The sequence below is a fragment of the Panthera leo genome, chromosome D3 (genome assembly GCF_018350215.1).
Source record: "Panthera leo isolate Ple1 chromosome D3, P.leo_Ple1_pat1.1, whole genome shotgun sequence".
Taxonomy (NCBI): Eukaryota; Metazoa; Chordata; class Mammalia; order Carnivora; family Felidae; genus Panthera; species Panthera leo.
The window spans coordinates 81,325,752-81,348,912 of NC_056690.1; the positions used below are offsets into that span (position 1 = coordinate 81,325,752).

Sequence of the window (23,161 nt, forward strand, 5' to 3'; positions counted from 1 at the left end):
TTGCTGTTGCCTTTTTATAGTTTTAGTTGGTGTAATAGTTTTAAGTTATAAAGTTGGATAGAAGTCTGTCAAGAATCAATTGTGTGGTTTGCCAAAGTCTTTAATCTCATTGATTTCCAGAGGGGCATTTAATGCTTTAGGGTAGGAGTTGGCAGACTTTAGCTCTCAGTCCAAAGCTGATTTTGTAAATAAAGTTTTAGTGGAACATAGTCATGTCCATTTGTTTACTTACTTGCTATGTCTGCTTTCACGCTACAACTGAAACATTGAGCTGTGAAAGATGGCCACACGGCACACAGACCCAAAATATTTACTGTCTGGTCGCTCGCAGAAAAAGTTTGCCAACCTCTGCTCCCAGGAGTTCCTGATGAAATAAACGGTCTCGAAATTTCTGCACTGCAGTACTCAGTCTTTCATATAATTGTCAACACTGGACACCACACTTAGCAAAATATCAACAGAGCTCCCCTTCGAGTTCACAGTCTAGTTTGCCTCTCTGGTAAGTTTTAGTTTCTGAGGGGTGCTTTCCTGTTCGCTTGTTTGTCCCTCAACCACAAGTGGCTTTACCAGGAGGGTGTGTTGCCCACATATTCTAGTAATTACTTCTTCAAACCTTCAGTGTCACATTGCCACATTCTCACAGCACCTGGCCCCGCCCCTGTCATGCACACACTTGGTACAACTGCCATCGCTAACTTTGGCCTACGTGGCAGGCAACAAATGGCACGATTGGTGTGACTTTAAAATATTTACAGATATAAAGCCCCAGAAATCTTTATTAGTATCATGACCACAACTTAGCCCAACTGCCTACCCGTGCCCAGAGCCTGACACCATCTGCGGAGATGAATTCTTTTTCCTCAGATATTTGTGCATGTCCTGGCTGGTGAAGAGTGGCACATGGGACTTAAATTTTATAATAAACAAATGTTCACTGCCTAGAATGGATTAGTTAATATAAAGTGAAGCAAAAAGTCATGAACTCCTTTCTTAAAGATGCTACCTGATTCACCGAAACCCTCAGAAATAGAACCACTGTCTAGAAACTGGCTCTAAACACCAATGACTTGGCTCTTATCATCCAGTCTCAAATCTTCTGTGTCTGGCCCCTGGAGAGGCAGTGGTTGACTGTAGAGAGAAGTTTCTGGGACAGTTACAGGGAAAAGATGCTTTAGTGCATGGGCCCGTTTAAACAACCGATCCTCCTAGCATCTGGATTTTTGGTATATGTGACATACACAAGACTGTCATGGAAACCCTGGTGGCTGTGTGTGATAGGCTTCCCTCCCTGACCCTCCCTCCAAGGTGAACGACCACTATGAGGCCCCTCCTCCCCACCTTTGGCACAGAGCCCAGCTCTTCAAAGGCATTCTCCCAGCATCCAAGTTCACTTAACAGCAAAGAGCAAGAATTTTACCTTTTGGCCAGGGTCCAGGAGCTTTAGTAAGCCCTAAATATTTAAGAAAGATTTCAAAGGGATGCCAAGACTTGATTGGAATCGTCACTGGACCCACTTCTTGGTGGGTGGCTATCAAGCAATTGTAATTGATCACATGCATGGGTACCCATGAAATAATACTTGCCCTTCCTGTGAGCAGTGCTTTATGATCTATTCTATTTGTTTGTTCTCATGTGTCCTATACTATTCTGTCTTATCATGTACCAATGTATTTCTTTTTTTTTTTTAATGTTGATGTCCATCCACTAAATTTATTTCATTTTCCCCAGTGGATTATAATCTGCAGTTTGAAAAGCAACGTTCTAGGTACATTACTGACTCTTGCCTACTAAAATTGATGGCTAGGAAACAATATATATTTTCTTTCACACACGACACAGCATGACACAGGGACCTAATGGAGCACTCAGGCCTCTCTGGACATACACATCTTTTTTCCTTCTACAACTGGATGGGTTAATTTAAAGTCCTGATTGTCTTTTTAATTTCATTATCTAGCTTTTTCTCTTCCTTTCTTATTTCCCCTAGTCTTTTTTTTTTCTTTTTTCTTTCTGCCTTTGACCACTAGTTCCATCGGCTACTTAAAGGGTTGCCATGTTCCCTACTGTCCCTGAAGACTTGCATGTGTGGCTCTGGCTTCCTTTCTTCCCCTCCAGACTGGATCAAGTCCACTTGTCTCTGCTGGGTTTCCCTGCTCCCTCTAGTTCTCAATGAACTCTTATTTCTTGGTTGTTCAGACAACACCCCCCTGTGGCACTTTTCATGCTGCCTTGTAATTGTTCATCAACTGTCTCCTTTACCAAACTTTGGGCTCATTGAAGGCTGGGACGGTGTTTTAATTTACCTACCACGGCATCCCCACGGTGTGGCGCAAGCCTAACATCCAGTTGGCTGGCCCCTGATGAAGATTTGTTGGATCAATGAGTAGATAATTTGGAACTGCTGACTGGAGGGGGAAGAACCACTAGATGAAGGATTTGAATGGGCAACCTTATTAAAATAAGTTCTATGGGGCGCCTGGGTGGCTCCATTGGTTGTGGCTCAGGTCATGATCTCACGGCTTATAGGTTCCATCTCCACGTCTGGCTCTGTGCTGACAGCTCAGAGCCTGGAGCCTGCCTCAGATTCTCTCGGTCTCTCTGCCCTTCCCCTGCCCATGCTCATGTTCTGTCTCTCTCTCTCAAATATAAATAAACATTAAAAAAAAATTGGTTCTGTTAATAGTCTTCTTTGGTTTTGTGAATGATGCCAAAATGTCCATAGAATTTCCTCCCGAAATAATACTGTGAGGTTTTTTCCCTCTTCTCTCTGGTGTACAGTCTTTGCATCTTCATTCAGGTCATCCTTGGCCAAGACATTCTACTACTGCTGAGTCTGACTTAAAGATTGTTATGTGCATTAGTATGTGGATCAGATGGTAGGAGACACAGTGGCCTCCTAGACATGTTTATGGGCTGCAGGGAAGTGGGAAGAGATTATATGCATATTAAGGATCCTAGCTTCAGGCACATTCATGAAAGACTGCATGTGCCAAAGATCTGATCTGCATGGTTTTCATTGGCATGGTTGTTGATTGGGTATCGTGGCTGTCTCAGCCAGTGCACATGGGGGTTGGTGCATGGAAGCAACTGGGCTTGTTCTCCAGCAGACCAGATATCTAAGAGGAAGTACTTTCCCTTGCAGTGGCATTTTCATCTCAAATTTTGTATCGATTCAATTGAATTAATCCTATATCTATGGAATATAAGAATATAATTCATTTTATCAATATTTAGTTAAAATTTAACTTTAATATGGTTGATGGCTTTCAACTAATTCAACATGGGAAACGCCACTTCTCGGAAAACTCACCAACAAGAGGAGATTGTTTAGTCCTCTCTTCTTTCTGTAATTTCATTTATGGAAGGACTGTTGTTAGTTTCTACTAAGATAGAGGTTATTGTAGTGATACAACAGACACAGGCATTGCCTTCATGGGGCCTAAAGTATAAAGGAGAGACAGACATTAAACAAATACACATATACATAATTGTAAGCTCTTATAGCTTAAGAGCTATAGTTGTCAGCTCTAAAGGCGTATAAGCAATGATGGTGGTTTGGACTAAGGTAGTCCAGGAAGAGATGATAAGAAGTGGATAGACCTGGGATAGGTTTTGGAGTAGGAGTTCACTGTAGGACTTGGCAATGGATTGCATAAGTATGGGGGAGATGGAGAATTCAAAGGTTACCCTCAAAATTGTGTGCTGAACAACTGGACAAATAGAAGTTCCATTTACATAGAGAGAAGGGCTGAAAAGGAAGAACAGGTTTGGGGAAAGATCATGAGGGAAGATCATGAGATGCTTGTGAGATGTCCAGTAGACATTAGAATATAGGAATTAAAGGGTCTGGAGATGCAATTTTGGGAGTCCTCGGTGGTGGGTGACCGTGGAAGTAATGGGAGTGGCTGAGATCTTCCAGAGAGAGGGTGGGAAGAGAGGACCAGCGTTTACAGCAGGAAGCAAACAGGAGGATCCCACAGAGGAGACTGAGGATGGGTAGAGGCTCCACTAGACTTTCATCCACCTCTGAAGATGTCCGAGGGGCAGGGGCACGCGCAGGAGACAGAGCGAGAGGCCTGAGTTTTGTTGATCCATTTGACCCTCACTTGTTCTGTGGCTTTGAGCATTTTCTCTCTTCACAACCAACTGCTATGAACACTTAACTTTTTAAAACAGATAGGTAAAATAAGGGCTCTATTAAACGTGACCTCTCCAGGTATGAATATTTAGGAAGAGAAGAGTCACTTAACATAATGACACATTTCACTATATTCAGTGGCACATTCTAGATTTATTTTTATGTATTTGACCATAAAACAAGAACTATATAAATATCATAACATTTAAAATTAAACATTGAATTACTCTCATGCCTATAATATTAGCAGATAATTGCGAATTAAGAGGCTGATAAGATATGTTTGAGGTTAGGTCATATCCTTACTTTCAGACTCCATCAGAAATAAAGGGAGGGGGGCCCAGCTACTATAGTCTAGTGTTAAACATATTCTGTAACCTTGGGAATTGGGTGGATGAGGTTAGCCACAGACTCACTTTGTAATTATGGAAAGGAATAAAAGGATGGATGAAAGTCCAACTCCAGAAAGAGATTGAGCACCCTAACCAATATCACACAAATCTCTGCTTTTCATTATCAAAATATAGACATCATTTTTCTGAACTGCTACAGGGAATTGTTGAAATCTTTGTCTTCTCTATGTAGCTTTGTGCTACAAACTTTCTTGCTGCTTATGTTTGAGATAGTCTAGTTTCAGTATTGAAAAACCTGGTAACTAATCCACTTCAAATTTATTAGTGGGTCTAAAAAAGGCCCACTCATAAATAATTTTATTTTAAAATAATCCTGGGGAAGTTACAGCCAAAACTAAATTTGGTAATGTTCCAGTTCATCAGCTGCTTGACCTAAAGGATTATTACTTGTCCACATTTTAAGTAGTTGTTGTTAAGGTGTTAAGGGAATATAAAGCATTTATGTAGAGTACTTTAAATAACAGAAAGTCAGAGAAAGGTTAGGGGCTGGAGCTAGGAGAGTTGCAGGTGTTAGTGATAGCTTTGATTTGGGTTTAGTGAGGCAGAAATTAGTGGCCATTGGGCAAAGAAGACTATAACTAGCTTCCTTTGTTAAAGATCGTGTCCTTGGAACGTGCACTAAGTTATTTTACTAACATGCACTAAGTTATTTTACTAATTTTTGGCAACTTGAATTCTATCATCTCACCATGCCATGCTTTGAGAATTCCATGACTTGGGAACATATTCCAGGCCAAGGAACCCAGAAAAGAACAAGTTTGACCTGTGTTTCTAAATGGGTCACTATAAAGAATTGCATTACAAAACAATTACAGTTGTGTAGTATTTCCCAAGTTATGAAAACAGAAACTGCATGCCATTTACGTGGTATGAACTGAATTGAAGGCAGGCCCAACAGTGAAACTTACCCAACCTTAAGGGTAAAAGAAAATTCTCCCAAGACTTGGACTCTTATGAGTGATGGATGATCTGACACGTTTGGGTGAATTGTTCTCCGTCACTTACAGCCTTGGTCCCAGGATCTGGAGTAGAATAATGTGAAAGCAGATGGGATTTGGTTATCTAACCTACGAAGATGCCACCTCTGTTCTTCTGCAGACTGTACCCCAGTGACACTGGGGTTTTTGGATGTTTCACGAGACCAAATTTGTTTTCTGTCTGATTCATATTCAGGTAAACATGGAGTGACTGAATAGTCTGGCCCTTTGAAGGAAGTCAGGTCTCTGCTTGTTTGAGTTCTGACTGTCTCTATCTCTTTCTACATCCCTTGTATGTTCTTTCCTGCTCCTTCCAAGCTGCTGATGGAAGTGTCCTGAGGAGCCTTCATACTAGTCTTCCAGGAGTGGCTGTCATCAGAGAAACAAGGCTAGTCTCCTTAAGGAACACATGACTCAATGTATTTTTAAAATCACAGACATTAATTCCACTATACTCTGTAATGGGATGTTTTTCTTGAAAAATAAATCTAAAATTCTGTAGAAAATTGAAGTGAGTTGAAAATAGTCAAGACTGTTTTGAAAGCGAGGAGCAATTGGAGGGACTTGCCTTAGCAAATACTGAAACACACTTTCATGAAACAGTTTTAATTCACTGCAAAGAAATGGACAGATGAATGGCATGGAATAGAATGCAGAGATAGACTTACATAGTTAAAACTTAGCTTGTGATGAATGGGAATCACCCAGATTTGGAGGGAAGAGAGTTTAAAGGAATACTAGTAGGATAATTGATTATTATTATTATTATTATTAAATATGTAGATCTTCATTTCATACCAAAAAAATAACAGAAAGAAACAAAACAAACTAGCAGAAGACATGGGCAAGTAGATATTGAATCTCAGAGCACAGAGGGAATTTTTAAACATAAGAGCAGTAGAAGAAATCACGTATTTTTAATTGCATAAACATTTAAAATAGGAGTGGGGAGGAGGGGAGGGATGTGTAGGCAGAGCACAGAGGATTTTTAGGGCAGTGAAACTGCTCCGTATAATACTATATACTGGTGGCTATGTGTCATTGTACATTTGTCCAACCCACAGAATATATAATAAGAGTGAACTCTAATTTAATCGACTATAAACGTTGGGTGATTATGATGTGTCATTGTAGGTTCATCAGATGTAACAAATGTACCACTTAGGCGGGAGACATTGTGTGGGAGGCTAGCTATGAATGGGGGTAGGGTGTATACGGGAAATCTGGTTACCTGCCACTCAGTTTTGCCGTGAACCTAAAATTTCTCTTAAAAAAAAGTCCATTAAAAAAATTTATTTTATGTATGAATTGCCTGGTCACGACTTTTCTACATTTTTTCCATCAAGTTTTTGGTCCTTTGCCCTTCACATTTAAGACTTCTTTCCATATTCGAAGTATAGACCTTGTGTCTGTGGTGTATGTTGTTAATGTTCCTATAGCTTGACTTGGTTTTTGGTATTTTCTGACACGCATTAATTTTAATTTTTTAGTCACATTTATTAAGCTTTTCTTTTATTGTCTCTGGATTTTTACAAAGCCTTTTTCTTCACAGAAGTTAAAGAAGAATTGACCAGTATTTTTTTTTTTTCTAGTACTTCCATGATTCAGTTTTTTACATTTAGATCCCTATCCATTTGGAGTTGATTCCTATAGATGGGGTGAGATATGGATCTAATTTTATCTTTTTCTACCCAATTGTCCTACCTACAATTGACTACCCAGTTGTCCCAGAGTTGCTTATTTAAATGTCCATCTTTATTCCATTGATTTGAGATGCTGCCTTTATCATATTCTAATTTGCCATAAGTATTTGGATGTAACTGTGGACTTTCTTTAATGTTTCTTCTATGCCTGCTACTTCATTGAATTCTTTAATTGTTTGATTTGCTCTTATTACTGATTATCTATGGCTGTCCAGCTATACTATTATAGCATCTAGAAAATACATGTGACTTAACTTATTTTTTTCGTCCACTCTTATTCTTCTGATTGAGTTCTCTTGTCTAAGGGAATTTGCTCCTACCTTCAGTGCAAAGCTGAGTAGTAGCAGAGATAGTGGACATCTTTTTTCTTCAGCATTTAAATTATTTTTTTTAATCACGAATGGGTATTAAGTTTTGTCAGTGGATTTTTCATCATATGTCCGGATAATCATAATATTTTTTCCTTAGATTTATTAATATGGTATATTATAGCAGTAAAGTTCCTAATATTGAGCTAACCTTGCCTTTCTGTAATAAATTCCACAAGGTATTGGCGTATTGTTTTCTTAATGTCGTATTGGATTCTATTTGCTAATATTTTGTTTAGAATTTCTGCATCAATATTTGTGATGTGTGGTATGTGTCCCCTCCCTGCCCTACTGTCTTCCTCTGGTTTAGGTAGCAGTGTTACACTTGCTTCAGGGAAGGAATTGGGATGTTTTCTTTCCTTTCAGTGTTCTAGAATAATGAGCACTGGGACTCTGGTCTTTGGAAGTTTGGTAGAATTCTACTGTCAAACCATCTGTACCTGATGTTTTTTTGTGGAGTAGTTCCTTAATAATGCTCTCTATTTCTCTAATGGAAATTGGTCTAAGTTTCTCAGCTCTAATCTGGTTTTAGTAATCTGTATTTCTTTAGGGAATTATCCAATTCAGCTGGATTTTCCAGTGTATCTGCATTTATTTGTTTGTGTGTCTTCTATTTCTTACAAAAGTGTTTGAAACTGCTAGTTGTAGCATTTTCTAATAGCTGTTTTAAAATCCTCATTTGGGGCACCTGGGTGGCTCATTCGGTCAAGCATCCGACTTCGACTCAGGTCATGATCTCACAGCTCGTGAGTTCGAGCCTCGCGTCGGGCTCTGTGCTGACAGCTCAGAGCCTGGAGCCTGCTTCGGATTTGTGTCTCCCTCTCTCTCTGTCCCTCCCCACTCACACACTCTCTCTCTCTGTCTCTCAAAAATAAATAAATGTAAAAAATATTTAAAAAAATACATAAAAATAAAGTCCTCGTTAGATAATTCCAACACCTGTATCATCTTGATGTTGAAATCTATTAATTATCTTCTGTCATGTGAATTGGGATTTTCATGGATTTTGGTATGATGATTAATTTTGAATTGTATCCTAAACATTTTGAGTATTTTGTAAGGAGACTCGGGTTTCATTTCAGTCTTCTCTTTGGTAGGATTTAACACATTTATTATTACAAAGCACATCCTGGCTCCCTTTGGTAGGCTGTGGTTTTAGTGTCGATTTAGTTGCCACAATCTTTGCAGTACTATTCTGGTCTGCCCCACTTCTGCATTATCCAGAGGCCTGTGTGAAACTGCACCACAATTCCCTTCTCCCAGTGTTTGCTTTATTGATTCTGTTTGGTTTTACAGATGAGTGGAACAGGGGTGTGCCTGGGGCTTCATATACAAATTTGAAGGATCTTTTTTTTCCATCTCTTGCCTTTGTGTGATCCTTCTCAAACTCTGTAGTTGGGAGAGGAGGGGGCTACTTGTTTGTTGGTTATTGTATTCTTCATTTTCCTTCCTTCAGGGTGGTCAGAGTGGACAAGATCCCACCTCAAAGACTGTGTTCTCAGTGTAAATGGGAAGGAGTAGGGTTCTATTTTCTGTGGCTGCAGCCACCACCAGTGGCCAGACGTGTGACACTGTTTGCTTGAGGTAGGGTGGGGACGCTCACCGTGGTTTCACCCCACCGTCTCTGCCGCAACCAGGCCAAGGTGAGGGGGAGTTGGGGCGTTGCTTCCCTCACGACAGCTGCCTGTAATTGTTTGGGTGCGGTCTAAAGGGCTCTGTCCTGCCGGGCTACCCTCTTCCTAGACCTCTGGCTGGAGAGAACAGGCTTTCCTTCAGATTTCTTTCCTGTCCCTGGTAGTACTTCCAAAGTATGGAACACAGGCTGGAATGTATAGGAGGATAAAGACCCAGCTGTGCCTCTAGTCCTGAGGTTCTAGCCTTTCTTCCTCCTTTTTTTTCCCACCATTCACAGTTGTCTCATGGCTTTTGTCCAGGGATTTTAGTTGTAATTCATAGGAAAAAATGGGGTGGGATGTGTTTTTCCTATTCTGACTAGAACTGGAAACCATTGTCATTATTATTATTATTATTATTGTAATTTCAGTTTCTATTTTCCCTTTCCTCTAGGAGTTAACAGGACGTTTACTCTCTATGTGGAAGGGTCTTTTTGTGCTCTGTGTTTGTTCGTAAACTCTAGTTTTGCTGCGATGGGATCAGAAGGTGTTGTTGGCAGTACTCCCTTTGTTGAAGCCACTGATGGATGCTTTCTTTGTGAGCCAGTATATGGTCAAGTTCTATGAATTAGCCATGGGCATTTGAGAAGAGTGTATTCTGTGTTCTCAGGATATAAAATTCATATAGGTCCATTAGATTTACTCTGATGACAATGCTGTGTAAATATGTTAGCATCCTACCTTATTTTATTGCCATGTCTTTCTCTGTCTCACACACACACACACACACACACACACACACACACGCCAAAGAATGTTACCACCCTTCACCAGAATAAAGGGGGATGATAGTCTCATGAAATGTAATCAGAGTGGGAGAGAAGCTGAACTTCCAAAAGATGTGCATGCACTTCGCGTGGTGGGGAGGAGCGGTGGGTCCCCTGCCGTTAGGTGTTCCGTGGGCGGGGATACTGCAATCTTGAGTAAAACAGGAAGGGGTGAATGGAAAGTGGGGCATAATCGTGGTGAGGAAATATGTATTTGCGATACAGGGAAGGATATTTAGCTGCTGCTGTGAGTGACAGTTTGGGGGTGGGAAGAGAGATCTAAAAAGGATCTAGGAGGGACTTTTTGTGTGGCAGGCTTTGCAAAGTCCTTAGAATGGTCTCTTTAAGGAAGCTAATAAAAGGAGTGGGATATGTGTTTTCTTTGAATGTGACTTTTTTTTAGAGTTTATTTATTTTGAGAAAGAGAGGGAGAGAGAGAGCAGGAGCAGGGGAAGGGCATGGAGAGAGGGAAAGAGAGAGAATTGGGGCCCAATGTCACAACCGTGACATCATGACCTGAGCCAAAATCAAGCGTTGGATGCTTAACCTACAGAGCCGCCCTGGCGCCCCCAGAACCATGATGTTAAAGGATGAGGAAATAAAAGGTTATAGAAAAACTAAATACAAAGGTTTCCCCTGCTATCCTTTTGTAAGCTGAAATGGCCTCAAGCGAAGAAGAAGAAGAAGCGATTACTATTAATTTACATGGCAAATATTTGAGTATTCCCTGACCCCAAAATAACCCCTGTTAGGCTTTCCTGGTACCTTAGGACACAGATGCACCAGTAAATGGAGACAAAGCCCAGATGCTCACACACACAGTTCAAAGGTCTGGGGCTTGCTGCTGAGACGCCTTGTGCGGTTCCCCGGAAGGAGCTGGGCAAGTACCACTCTCGCTGCTAGGTTAGTGCTGCCTCTGCAGTGGCTCCTGCAAAACTCATTTTGTACCTTTTCTCATAAAAGAGAAACTCCTCTTTGGAATTATTTCGGTTAGACCTACTGATGCAGGTCTTTCCTTAAAAGCCAGGTGGCTTAACTTGGAGAAGTGGGGGATGTCTGTACATCACTTATGTTCAACTTGACCACCAAAGTTGTTCAAAGCTTCATGAGTCTGCGGATTTAAAATCTTTATTTTTCACGAAAGATAGGTGATATTCCAGTTGGGGTGAAAATGTAATTCAGGAAACCAAATGGGGCCGATTATTGCATTTATTTGGGAAATTGGCATTCTGCGATGGAAAAGTGGACTCTAATTTGCTTCTTAAGCTAGAACTAAAAGAGTTCAAATAGGAAAGGTTACTAAGAAGCAACAGTGATGACTCAATTCTTTGGGAACTTACCACTTATTATTCTGTTGTTTGTGACCATGACCCCAGTGCAAAATGACATGGCAGAAATAAGTGGAAACCAATAAGGCCTCCGATATTTGAAATTCTCATGGGAAAAGATTGTAGGACGTTCCAATGACTGCATTCATTGAAATGTCGGAGGAGAATGCTCCATCACGGTATTTATGGCCAGGTGAGAGCTAAGCTCATTCATTTCATAAATAAAAGGGGGAAGAAGAAAGTGGAGGAGGAAGACCAAGAAGGGAAGATTGGGTAAATACATGGAATTCTTTTGTGCCCTGCCCATCTCGCAACAACAGAGAATACAAGAAATAAAAATAGACCTAGCATTCAAAGCATTTAGGATGAATTAACCATGACGCAATATGATATTAAGCCATGGAACTTGCTGCTGCAAGGTTTTACTCAAATAGATAACTTAGATTAGAGGATTAGATAGGGTACACACAGTTTATAATAAAATTTCAGTGTCTGCAATTCAGAACAAACGAACGAAACACCAAACAAAACAAAACGCAAATGACTTCAGCTTCCAGGGAGGGAGTGTCGTAATCTATTTTAAGATGTGTAGGAAATTTCCCTTAAGTAATGTTTTATTGCTATGCTTTTTGATGGATTTTAATAATAACCTCCAAAACTAGCACTGCTGAAGAAGAGGCAGAAGCGATGCAGTATGAATTCGTTGCTTTTCAAAGGAAGTGGCCATAACTGTATTGTAACAGTTAAAAATTGTGTAAAGAGAAACTTCAGGGAGAAAAGGTGAAAACATCATTACGTCAGTAAACAGTTTAGTGTAGTGAGAGGAATAAGCATTTTGGAGGTCTGCAAACTTCCTCCCAGTTTTCCTCCTACTCTCTCGCCTCTTGCTTCTGCCTTGGATGCTTATTCGATCGGACTGAATCCTACCTAGCCCACCAATGAGAATTCAGCAAGCCCGTGGATTGCAAAACATCAACCTGAAATGACAGGTAGATCTTGATTAGACTATTTGCATACCTCAGAGTGTTCCCTGCCAACTCTAGGAGCTCACAGAGGAATATTTGGTGCTGAAGAGGGTGACGATGATGGTTGTAGTAGAGGAAACAGTCAAAATACGGCAGCCTAGTCCTCAGGGGTCTCCTACAGGTCTCTGTCCCAGCTCTCAAACTTGACCTACACATGAATGCTATAAGGGACCCCAACTGGTCTCTTTCCCCTTCAAGCAGTGAGGACATGAAATGTGTATTTTATCCTTTTTTTTTTTAACTTAATTTAATGGTGTACTATTGTTCTCTTCCTAGACTGTCATTCCAATAGACATTTTAAATTGTTGTTGTTGTTGTTTTTAATATTTAAGAGAGACAGAGACAGAATGTGAGTGGTTTAGGGGCAGAGAGAGAGGGAGACACAGAATCTGAAGCAGGCTCCAGGCTCCGAGCTGTCGGCATGGAGCCCGACGCGGGGCTCAAACTCGCAAGCTGTGAGATCACGACCTGAGTCGAAGTCGGATGCTCAACCGACTGAGCCACCCAGGCACCCCTCCAATAGACATTTTAAAATTACATTTTATTGTTTCTGAAGCACATGCAGAGACAGAGAGAGAGAAAGTAGTCTAAAGCAAACCCTGTATCCACCAACCAGATTGAACAGATTCAACACGTGGCCAGTATTGTTTCATCCCCACGTCATTCTTCCACATCGTGGGGTTATTTTGAAACAAATCCTTAATAAGGTGTCAATTTTAATGCTCAGGTCAGGTCTTTCCGATGCGAACATCCTCTCCCGGAGTAGCCTTCCTGCTTCTCTTCATTCTAAACACACAAGTTCAAAACCGGCATCGTCCATGCCGCAATCGTGACGACTTCAGACTGCGAGGATCTCAGCCTCTGTCCACTTAGACTCTAAACTCTATACACTTAGACTGTGTATTATTTGTCAATGCCGCTCTGTATCTCTCCTTCTTTGTATGCATTTTAATGTCCTTTCACCCTAAGTATACTGAAAAGTCCATGAGGACAGGGACTTCTTTTTTCACTCCCCGTCTGTGCTTTAATCACGCCCCTTTTAGAATCTTACTATGGAAGGCACGTAATAAAGAGTTTTTGTTCTGTTCCTTGGGAAAGTCAGCACTAAGCCGTAGGCCAGTCCCCTTTCAGAGCACCCTTCTAGATTTGCACCCTCCAGTATGCCCTCCCCGTTAGTATTCTTTCACCACAGAAACTGTGTATTCTCAGCCCAACTACAGAGCTCTCTAATCAGAGTTCACAGCCTCCTCAACCCATACCTCATATAATCCTGAATTTATTCTGAGTACTTGCTACAAATTCTTCTCAATGGAAGCTGTTTACTCCCTATGAACTCCTTATCTGAGGCCAGGAGAAGAAGGTAGGAGGTTTACTCTGGCTCCCCACCATCATTTTCAGAGAATTTTTCTATCTTCTTGTATTGCCCTTTCTCCTTTCTCCCATCTGCCAGATTCTTAGTTACCCCCTTAGAACTCTAGAGGACTTTGGCATCTTAGTTACTGTTTTTGATTTTGCTTCCAAGCGTTCCTGGCTTGAACATTCACGTTGGTATGCCATCTGATATCTAGCCTCCTGTCTTCCTCAGCTGCCCATTTCTCTGAGCACGTGTGGACCTTGTTATCTGCTGAAGAGGGTCCACTTCTGAAGTTTTGAGCCCTTTACCCCAGTCACATGTACTGACCTTTGTGTGGCCCACATTCCCAATAAACATGCTTAGTAACATCTTGTCTTCCAGCATAGTGATGTGCATAATCTTATGTTCCATCATTTTTTTAATAAACATTTTTAAAAATGTTTATTTGTGTATTTATTTGTTTATTTTGAGAGAGGGAGAGAGCACACCCATGAGTGGGGGAAGAACAGAGAGAGAGGGACAGAGAGACAAGGAGAGAATCCTAAGCAGGCTCCACTCTGTCACTGCAGAGCACAACGCAGGGCTTGATCCCCTGAACCGTGAGATCATGACCAGTGCCTTAACCAGGAGTCGGATGCTTAACTGACTGAGCCACCCAGGTGCCCCACATTCCATCTTCTCTGTAGCCCGCCAAGGCTCACCATGCTCAGAGCAGTTACGGGAATTTCGGGTGGGAGCCCCCTGTGTTGATGTCCATGGTTCTGAAACAGTCTCTGCTCTGGGATATTGTGAAGATGGTCATGCTCTCTCTTTACTACGCTATGTCTAACCTGAACTTTGTGCTCCACCATTTCAACCACACTTTCATCAACACTAACTTTGAATCCACCTCATCTGCATTTAAAATTCAAAACCCAACCATTTTTTTTCTCTGCGCTGCTCTTGGACTTCCTGCTGCTACTGTGGAGAAGTCACGCGACCTTGCTACTTAGATCCTCTTCGGGTATTTAATTTCTAGCCACAGCTGGTTGCCTGGACTTTGTAAGTCTCATTAGGGGTCTAGATCCTTGCTGTGCCTATCTTGTAAATGGAGAAATGTCTCAGGGATCCTTCCCAATGAGGTTTTAGTCTTCTTGCTCTGGACCCTTTGTCTGGTAATCTCAGTCATGGTTTCAGTTACCATCCCGGTGTCAAAGATTCCTAAATTCGCATCTGCATCGCCAACTGCCTCTTTCATAGACCTGAATTTCCAAGTACTTTTTTTTTTTCCATCTGGGTGTCCTCTAGGCATCTCAAATTCAACATATTAAAAGCAGACCTTGTTACCTCTTCTTCTCCTGTCCCGCATACTCTTCCTGCTGGGTTCTTTGTCTCTGTTCATGACATCGTCCGTCACCTATCCAGGCGGCAGAGCCTACGGGGCCTCCAGCCCTCCACGCCACCTCACTAGGTACTTGCCGGGCTATTCCGAGAGCACACTGTGTACAGCACTTCCCAAGGGCTTGCACTCCTGCTGTTCTGTCTCCCCGGAATGCCTCTCATTTTCTCCATTTCCCAAGATCCAGCTCAAATGCTTGTTCACTTCTGAGGCCTACTTAAGACTCCCACTTCCAATTAATTATTCCTTCTGTAGAGCTCTCACTTGTTTGCTTTTCTGTCATAACATTTATTTTACCCTAGGCCCTTTCATTAATTCAATAGTATTTATTAAGGCGGAATGAAATACCAGACGCTGTCATATACATGAGGGAAGAAAGAGAGATGCCTTTGGGTCTAGATAGACTACTTTGTTTTATTCCCCAGACTTCTGTTGGAAAGAGTGGGCATTTTATTCACTTTATATTATGCCTTTAAAGAGAATATATGCCTAGTGGGCCATTTGAGGACAGTAACAGAAAAACATGCTTCAGATAAAGCCTTTGTATTAAATGTTAAAGATAGAAAGTGCAGGGGCGCCTGGGTGGCTCAGTCGGTTAAGCGGCCGACTTCGGCTCAGGTCATGATTTCACAGTCCGTGAGTTCGAGCCCCGCGTCGGGCTCTGTGCTGACAGCTCGGAGCCTGGAGCCTGTTTCAGATTCTGTGTCTCCCTCTTTCTGACCCTCCCCCATTCATGCTCTCTCTCTGTCTCAAAAATAAAAACGTTAAAAAAAAAACTAAAAAAAAAAAAAAAGAAAGTGCAGTAGTTACTTTAAAGAAAATGCAGACATATTTGGGTCATATGATGGCTCGGTAGTCCCCCAAAGTGCCTGCTTATTATTGTTTAATTGAGGCAAGGAGCCTATCCAAAGGATGTTCATGCATAGGCATTTATGGGCACCACGGGCGAGTGAGAAAACAAGAACAGAGGAACCTCTGTTATTCGTCTGGTCCTAAGGATAAGCATCAGCCAAAGAAACTGTTAAGATGACAAATCCTGGGAGATGCATCCCTGCTAGGTGCCTGGCAATACAGTATAATATGAGCAGGGAAGGGACCTTCTTCCCATTTCTTCATGGGGCCAAATGAAGATGTTGAAAACCCCTCCATGACAGTTGTGAGGGCACCAGGAAGGTATTCTTGGTAGGGACACCAGTGCTCCCTCATTAAGCACCAGCAGCAGTAACAAGGGTGAGGGAGCCTCAAGGATCCTGGAGGTTGAGGATGTTGATGAAGGTACCAGAACAGACAAGAAATATGGAAGGCTTATGTAGTGGTTCCAGCTGATGAGCAAATTTGTTTCCTTGGGAACCCTCAAGCATCATAGCAGGCTTCAGTCCTGGGTAAATAAGTGAGGGCAAGAGACAGTCAAATTTAGCTTATTACAATTTATGAAACCTCATCTGTACTCATGAACTGGTGAGGCCTTTGGAAATTGGGGTTGTTGACGTGTGGCAAAGGAGAAGAATTGACGTGACACACCAGTTCCCATGGCTGAACTTCCTTCCCAGACTTACGTCACTTTGGGATTGGTTAGTTCTAAATAGCCTGTTGCAAATACGGTAGTAAGAGAGTTGCCTGGGTTAAAGTGGAGAAGGAAACAATGATGAGAACTTTAATTATGATTGACTCTTGGTAATTCCAGGAGGATTGGCCAGTTTATGTGTCACTCGAATCTCTTACCTTTTACCTATTGGCTGTTTCACCACTTGGAAGTACTTTCTGCCTACAACAGGTAGATAGATGGTAGGAAGAATTTGGAATTCAACGTATTTCAGCTCTGTGCAATGAGAATACAGAGAACAGGAAATCCATCTGTAACCCTGTCTTCCGTATTAACAACAGCCTTCTCCATCAGAAAATTTATTGAAACTGCTAAGTCAAAATCAAGTTTCCCAGATTAATTGTGACTTTATTTTTCTCTACTGTTATATTACTCATAGACCATCATGGAAATAAATGATCCATTTGATTCTGGATAAGCTAGTTGGATCTCCTTCTTCCTGGGAAAGAAACAAGACTAGACAAAATTGACAAGCCACTGTAAGATTATGGCCCCTTCAGATTCCAATAGCTCTTTACAATAGAGGATCCAGTAATTTGGGTAAGCGTTGGCGACTCTTTGGAAAACATTCAGCGAGAAGAACTAGGCTTGTAGTTCCTTTTGTGCACAGCAGACGCATGTGGGTACAGCAAGGAGCTCAAACATGTGATGTTAGCACAGACACTGGAATGTATGCCCCAGTATGGTATGTTCTGATGGTAAAGGTGTCAGCACCCAGTTGGTCCCAACCTACCTTTGTCTACACGTGGCCACTTAAGCAAGGGGCAAACCCATTTCGATGAACTCTAGCCAGTATTCTAGGAGGGAGAATCTAGGTGTTGTAGATGTGGCTTTCCATTGCCAGATCAGAAGGGTGGAGAAGAGTCTGGCTGAGTGACAATAATGAACTAACACCCCAAGTTTCAGCTTCTACCTGAGGCTGCTGCATTCAGGTGTGCATCTAGAGAAGCCAGGTGGGATTACAAACCCAACAGATATGTTTCTGGAAAATTTCGGGCCAGAAAAAAACTGGGATAAAGGGAAAGTAGGGGAAGGATGGAGGACAGGACAAAAAGAAACCAGTGAAAATAGTCTGAGGTCCAGATGAACATCTGAGTCTGAGGAATGATGAAAATATTGTATTAAATTCTATTTTAGGCCCTTAAGCTAAGCACATTTACACAGGATAGGGTTGAAAGGAATTAGAGGATTAGAGATCATCGACAAGGTGTGATAAAACTTTGTAGAAAACTCAGAGTCTCTGCTGTCTTTTTTTAATCTGTTGATGATCCTTCTCACAAAGGATATGTTTTGAGACAGGCTGATAAATACTGTAGATCCTGAATTTTTTTTTCATGTTTACATTAAAACCATTGGCATTGTAAAGAACAGAGATGGGCAAGTTACACCTTTACATTTTGGGGCACCGGAGTGGCTCAGTAGGTTAGGCGTCCGACTTCAGCTCAGGCCATGATCTCGTGGTCTGTAAGTTTAAGCCCTGTGTTGGGCTCTGTGCTGACAGCTCAGAGCCTGGAGCCTGCTTCAGATTCTGTGTCTCCCTCTCTCTCTCTGCCCCTCACCCTCCCCCACTCACACTTTCTCTCCCCCCCCCCCAAGACAAATAAAAATTAAAAACAATTTTTTAATTTGACTCATATACAAACTGAGTGAATCCCATAATGACCGTCTTTATCCAGAGACTATTCTGAAACCTGGGGCGAAGGTCTAAATGCTTGTTAGCTTCTTTAGAGACAGTGCTTGCTCTGAGTCACAGGGAATCCATCCCAGAAGGTAAGTCTACACATCAATAAGCAGGTGCTTGGGCAGGGAGGGTGTAGACTGCACCCGCAGACAGCCTTTAACACCTAATCCTAAGGTTTTTAGAAAAAAATCTACTTAGGGACGCTTGTTTCTTTTTATTGGCGGGTGGTGACTCAGGCTTTCAGCTTGCCTCTTTCAGCTTTTGTCCTCTTCCTAACTGCGCAGGGAACACATGGAGGCTGAACAGTCCAGAGCAGCATGGAAATATTTCCTTTGTGAGAATGCATCACTTTGAGAAAGGAGATCAGATTCTCATCACTGCATTGTGCACCAGGGATGTGGGTATGAATATGCATTATTGATTTGCATATTCAAAAGGCTTCTCCCATTTCTGCTGCAGTAGGGAAGAGGAAAGCTCCCTGCTGAATCTCCAGAAAGATGTAGAAAAATGGCCAATGATTTCATGCAGAGGCCTGAAATCTCTCCAGGTCGCTTCTCCGGAGGGATTGCTAGGTTTGGGGGTTGCTGGAGGGAACACGGGGACCCCTGGTCTCCATCATGCACTGTGTTGGTCTGGCCTCTTGGCCTTCTCTGACATCCTACTCTTTACCTCATTGCCACTCTGTTTATCTTGGGCTCAGGGTCCCCAGCCCATCCTCCATCAAAATCTGCACTCAGGAATAGACCAATTATCAGTTAACGTACAACACACTTGCTCCTGTTTTGGAGGTATTTTATTTCCTTATGTATTTTGACCGACTTTTTAAAATTATGAAATATAACTTGGATACATACAAGTACATACATACGTTTTATGTATGCATATTTACATATGCAGTTGTATATGTACACAGTTTAACAAATAGAACATTTTCAGAACCTCTGACACCTCCCTCCTCATTCTTTTACCAACAAAAACTTCCCTCTCCCAAGAGGTAAGTAGAGCTAAGTAAAGGGAATCATTCCCTTAACATACATAGTCTGCCCACCTATGTAGGCATCATTAAAAATGCAATTTTTCTTGGCCGGATCTTTTCATAAAGGGAATCGTAATGTGTGTAGTCTTTTGTGCCTTACTTCTGACTGTGGCTTGGGACCCCACCAGTCACGGTGATTTCACGCATCAGTGAGCAGATGAGGACATATTCTTAGCGTCTGGAATACATGTCTGTCTCAAGATAGTTTGAGTCGAATGACCATGACCTGCTGTGGAGCACAGTTTTGGGGTGTGCTAGATGAGCAACGGTCTGGGAACTGTTCTTGCATCCAACCAGGACTGAGGGGGTCCCAGGATGTGGGACTTTCAGGCAAACTGGAACCAATAGAATACTCAGTTCTTTTGCCCACATATCAAGCTCCATGCCAACAGTGGTCCCTTCCCCCACTCTTAACTCTCAGCTTTCACTCCCAACTGCCCACTAGTCCTAAAAGTCTTCCCCATTCCTCCTATGAAGGAGGATGAAAATCTCTCAAATATTTTGAGAGAGAGAGAGAGAGAGAGAGCGAGAGCAGGGGAGGGGCAGAAGGAGAGGGAGAAAGAGAATCCCAAGCAGGCTCCAGGCCCAGCAGAGCCTGACTTGGGGCTTGTTCCCACGAGACCATGAAATTATGACCTGAGCTGAAATCAAGAGTCGGATGCTTAACTGACTTAGCCACCCAGGTGCCCCCCCAAATCTCCATATATTATGTATCACTGTATTATTTCATAGGGATGGAACTATCACACTAGAGGGATAGTAGCAGTAAAACTCCAGATTCTGGAAGGCAGAATGCTACATAAAAACAGTTGAAGTGATCCAACTTCTTATACTGTGTGTAATCACAGGTAATACGATATAGCAAAGGCAAAGTGAGCATTGAGGAGGATTAACATTTTCGAGGGCCCATCCTGCAGCCAACGCTGTGCTGGTGTATACAGTATCTACGTATGTGCACATGCATTCATATGTTTTCAAATAACAATAAAAATAGTACTGATCTGAATTCTTATTTTACAGATGGGAGAATGGGGGGCTCAGAGAAATGAAGTTATTTGCTCAAGGTCACACAGCTAGTTGAGTTGCCTGGCTGGAATGTATTCCTAGATCTAGTATTTTATCCATCTATTTGCCAAGTTCATATAGGATCTAAGCAGTGAATGGTCTCTAAAGGAGACCAAGGAGACCTCAGAGCTGATGGAGTAGACCAGCAGTGCCCTCCTCCCTCCCCCTCTCACCCTCCTTCTCCCATAACAGGAAAAACAACTCTCAATGCTTCTGTTTTTAAAACCACTTCATTAAAGTATGATTGATTGTGGTGGTGATTTCATGGGTGTATACTTATCTCCAATCTCAAGTGCTTGGATCTTTCTCCAGACATCTCAATACCATGCTAATGTTGCTTGGTTTTTTGTTTTTGGGTTTTTGGGTTTGTTGTTGTTGTTGTTTTGTTTTACATTTTACTCTTATGGATTATTTGTAGACTTCGTTTCATGGAAGGAAGATATGCTTCCTGGATTCCCCATTCCCCACCCACCCCCTACAATTTCCTCCCAGCATCCTTAGAAATCATGAGTCTTGTTTAGATAAATACTTGGTTGTTTAAATCATTACAACTAAGAGAATATTATCCACAGCTGAACTATAAAATGCAGTGGGGGGTGCCTGGGTGGCTCAGTTGGTTAAGCATCTGACTTCAGCTCAGGTCATGATCTCACTGTTTGTGAGTTCGAACCCCATGTCGGGCTCTGTGCTGACAGCTCAGGGCCTTGAGCCTGCTTCAGATTCTGTGTCTCCCTCTCTCTCTGCCTCTCCCCCACTCACTCTGTCTCTCTCTCTCTCTCTAAAAAATAAATAAACATTAAAAAAAAAAGTGTAGTGGGATATATGTTTCATTGTGGAATCTGTGCTTTCTCACTAATTAACAATTATATTCCCCCCCACCCTTTTTCGTTATTTGTTTAGTTTCCAGGGTTCCTATCACCAGCTCATTCCTCTCTGGTGGAGATAGGTATTACGCCATGTTTTATATACGTTCTAACACATCTATCCCTCTGATGGGATATTCACCTTAGAGAACTTTCAACTTTCAATGATCAGGAGATCAGGATATTCCCTTTTAGCATTAAAACATACAACTAAATGAAGGCAGGGTGGGCGAACGCTTGTAGGAATAGCGTGTAAGGCAAAATGAGAAACACTATCTATGTGAAGTAAAACCTGACGACTCCTGAAAGACTGAGCTCCCCTGCTCTCCCAAAAACAGAAATCCCCAGTCTTGGGGCCAGAGCAGTGCCTCCCAGCACTCTGTCCTCCAGCTCTTTGCTCTCTGCCCTCCTCTAGGGAGGAAGCCTTTCCATATGGAAAAATACCACGTGTCCCACGATACATGAATATTTACATATACTACATAAAAATACGATGTGATGTTAATATCAAATTAGATAAAATTCCATGCTAAAATTTGACTATTAAAACCTATCTGTTTTGACTACTTTGAATTGGATCTGTAGGACGTATGTGACACATTTCTCTTCATTTGCTTTATAAAGGGCCTTAACATAATTGCATTTTAATGCCATTATTTAAAATTTCCATGGTCATCACAAAAGGAAGCAGGGAGTGTCTGAGTCAGAGGCTTTATATTTCAGAGTAATGCAAGGAACTCTTTCAGACTCACCCAACCAGCTGCTAACTTCCTCTATGAAGAGAGTAAGGTAAATATTTCTGAAGCCCACAACTTGAAGTCTGGCAGACACTTTGAATGAGAGTCAAAGAGGTTAAGAGAGAAAGGTAGAGAGAGAGAGAGTGCGAGAGAGAACAGTGGCTGTTTCACTGTACCTGAGGGTCTGAACTCATCAAACAACATCAAAGTCATTGTCTAGTCCTGTCGTCAGCTTCTCTGTCTTCTGGCTTGTCTATGGCTGAGTGTATGTGGTGTCGTGGGGAGGATGGCAGGCACCATCATGCAGGGGATCAGCGACAAGTTGAATACCTCATATTCCATTTTGGAATAGAGAAACATTCTGTACAAATCTAGATTCTGTATTTCCAGTGTTTTTCTCCAAGGCATTATGGGTTGGAATATACTAAGTTTTGAGATGAGAACTGAACTTTAAAAATCACTCAGCAAGATTTTTGATGACAGAGTTATCAAAATTTGAAACCATATTCTGAAAGAAATAGATTTGAAAATACTTGGGTAGAAAAGTAACTACTGATAGCCTTACATCTGATTTATATGATAGGAATAAAAATTAAGCATGCTCAATAGTAGTTTTTACCTACTGCTTTCCCCCTCCAGTATGTGTATTCTAATTCAGTAACTATAGGAGTTTTTATTTTCTTCAACAATGTACCATGAAGTAAGATTGCTTTTCCTTGTATAAACAAAATTATCCTGAGATTAGGTAATATTTTGATCAATCATTTAAGGCACATTATTTATCAATCAAGTATAGTAAGTTTGGGTCCATAAAATATCACTATAATTTCATGGGGTTTTTTAGTGTGTTTTGTCCCTAGTTTTTCCTATGCTTTATTTAAAAATTATTTTTCTTGCCTTTTATTAGACTTAAAAAACTTCAGTGAGAACATACGTATCCTTTTGTTTTGACATGAAAAATGTAGTTAAGAAGGATAGCACATTTCTTGCATTGAAATATACCATTAAGTAAGCAAATGGGCTTTGGGCTCCTGTGGACTTTTAGATCCTTA

The 23,161-nt window shown here is 41.6% G+C and overlaps 1 protein-coding gene across 3 annotated transcripts in view; it reads left to right on the plus strand.

Moving 5' to 3' along the window:
- The window catches only part of SERPINB7 (serpin family B member 7), a 61,617-nt gene that overhangs the window by 15,169 nt on the left and 23,287 nt on the right, over positions 1 to 23,161 (plus strand). The window contains exon 1 of one of the 3 annotated variants that reach the window (XM_042910724.1): positions 18,661 to 18,809. The exons of 1 other annotated variant lie outside the window; for it this stretch is intronic. In XM_042910724.1, coding sequence (XP_042766658.1) covers positions 18,804 to 18,809 — 6 coding nt within the window. In that variant the 5' untranslated portion in view covers positions 18,661 to 18,803. Of the gene's footprint in view, positions 1 to 18,660; positions 18,810 to 22,080; positions 22,162 to 23,161 lie in introns of those variants that run through there. One more of the 3 variants, XM_042910725.1, reaches the window with a different exon arrangement.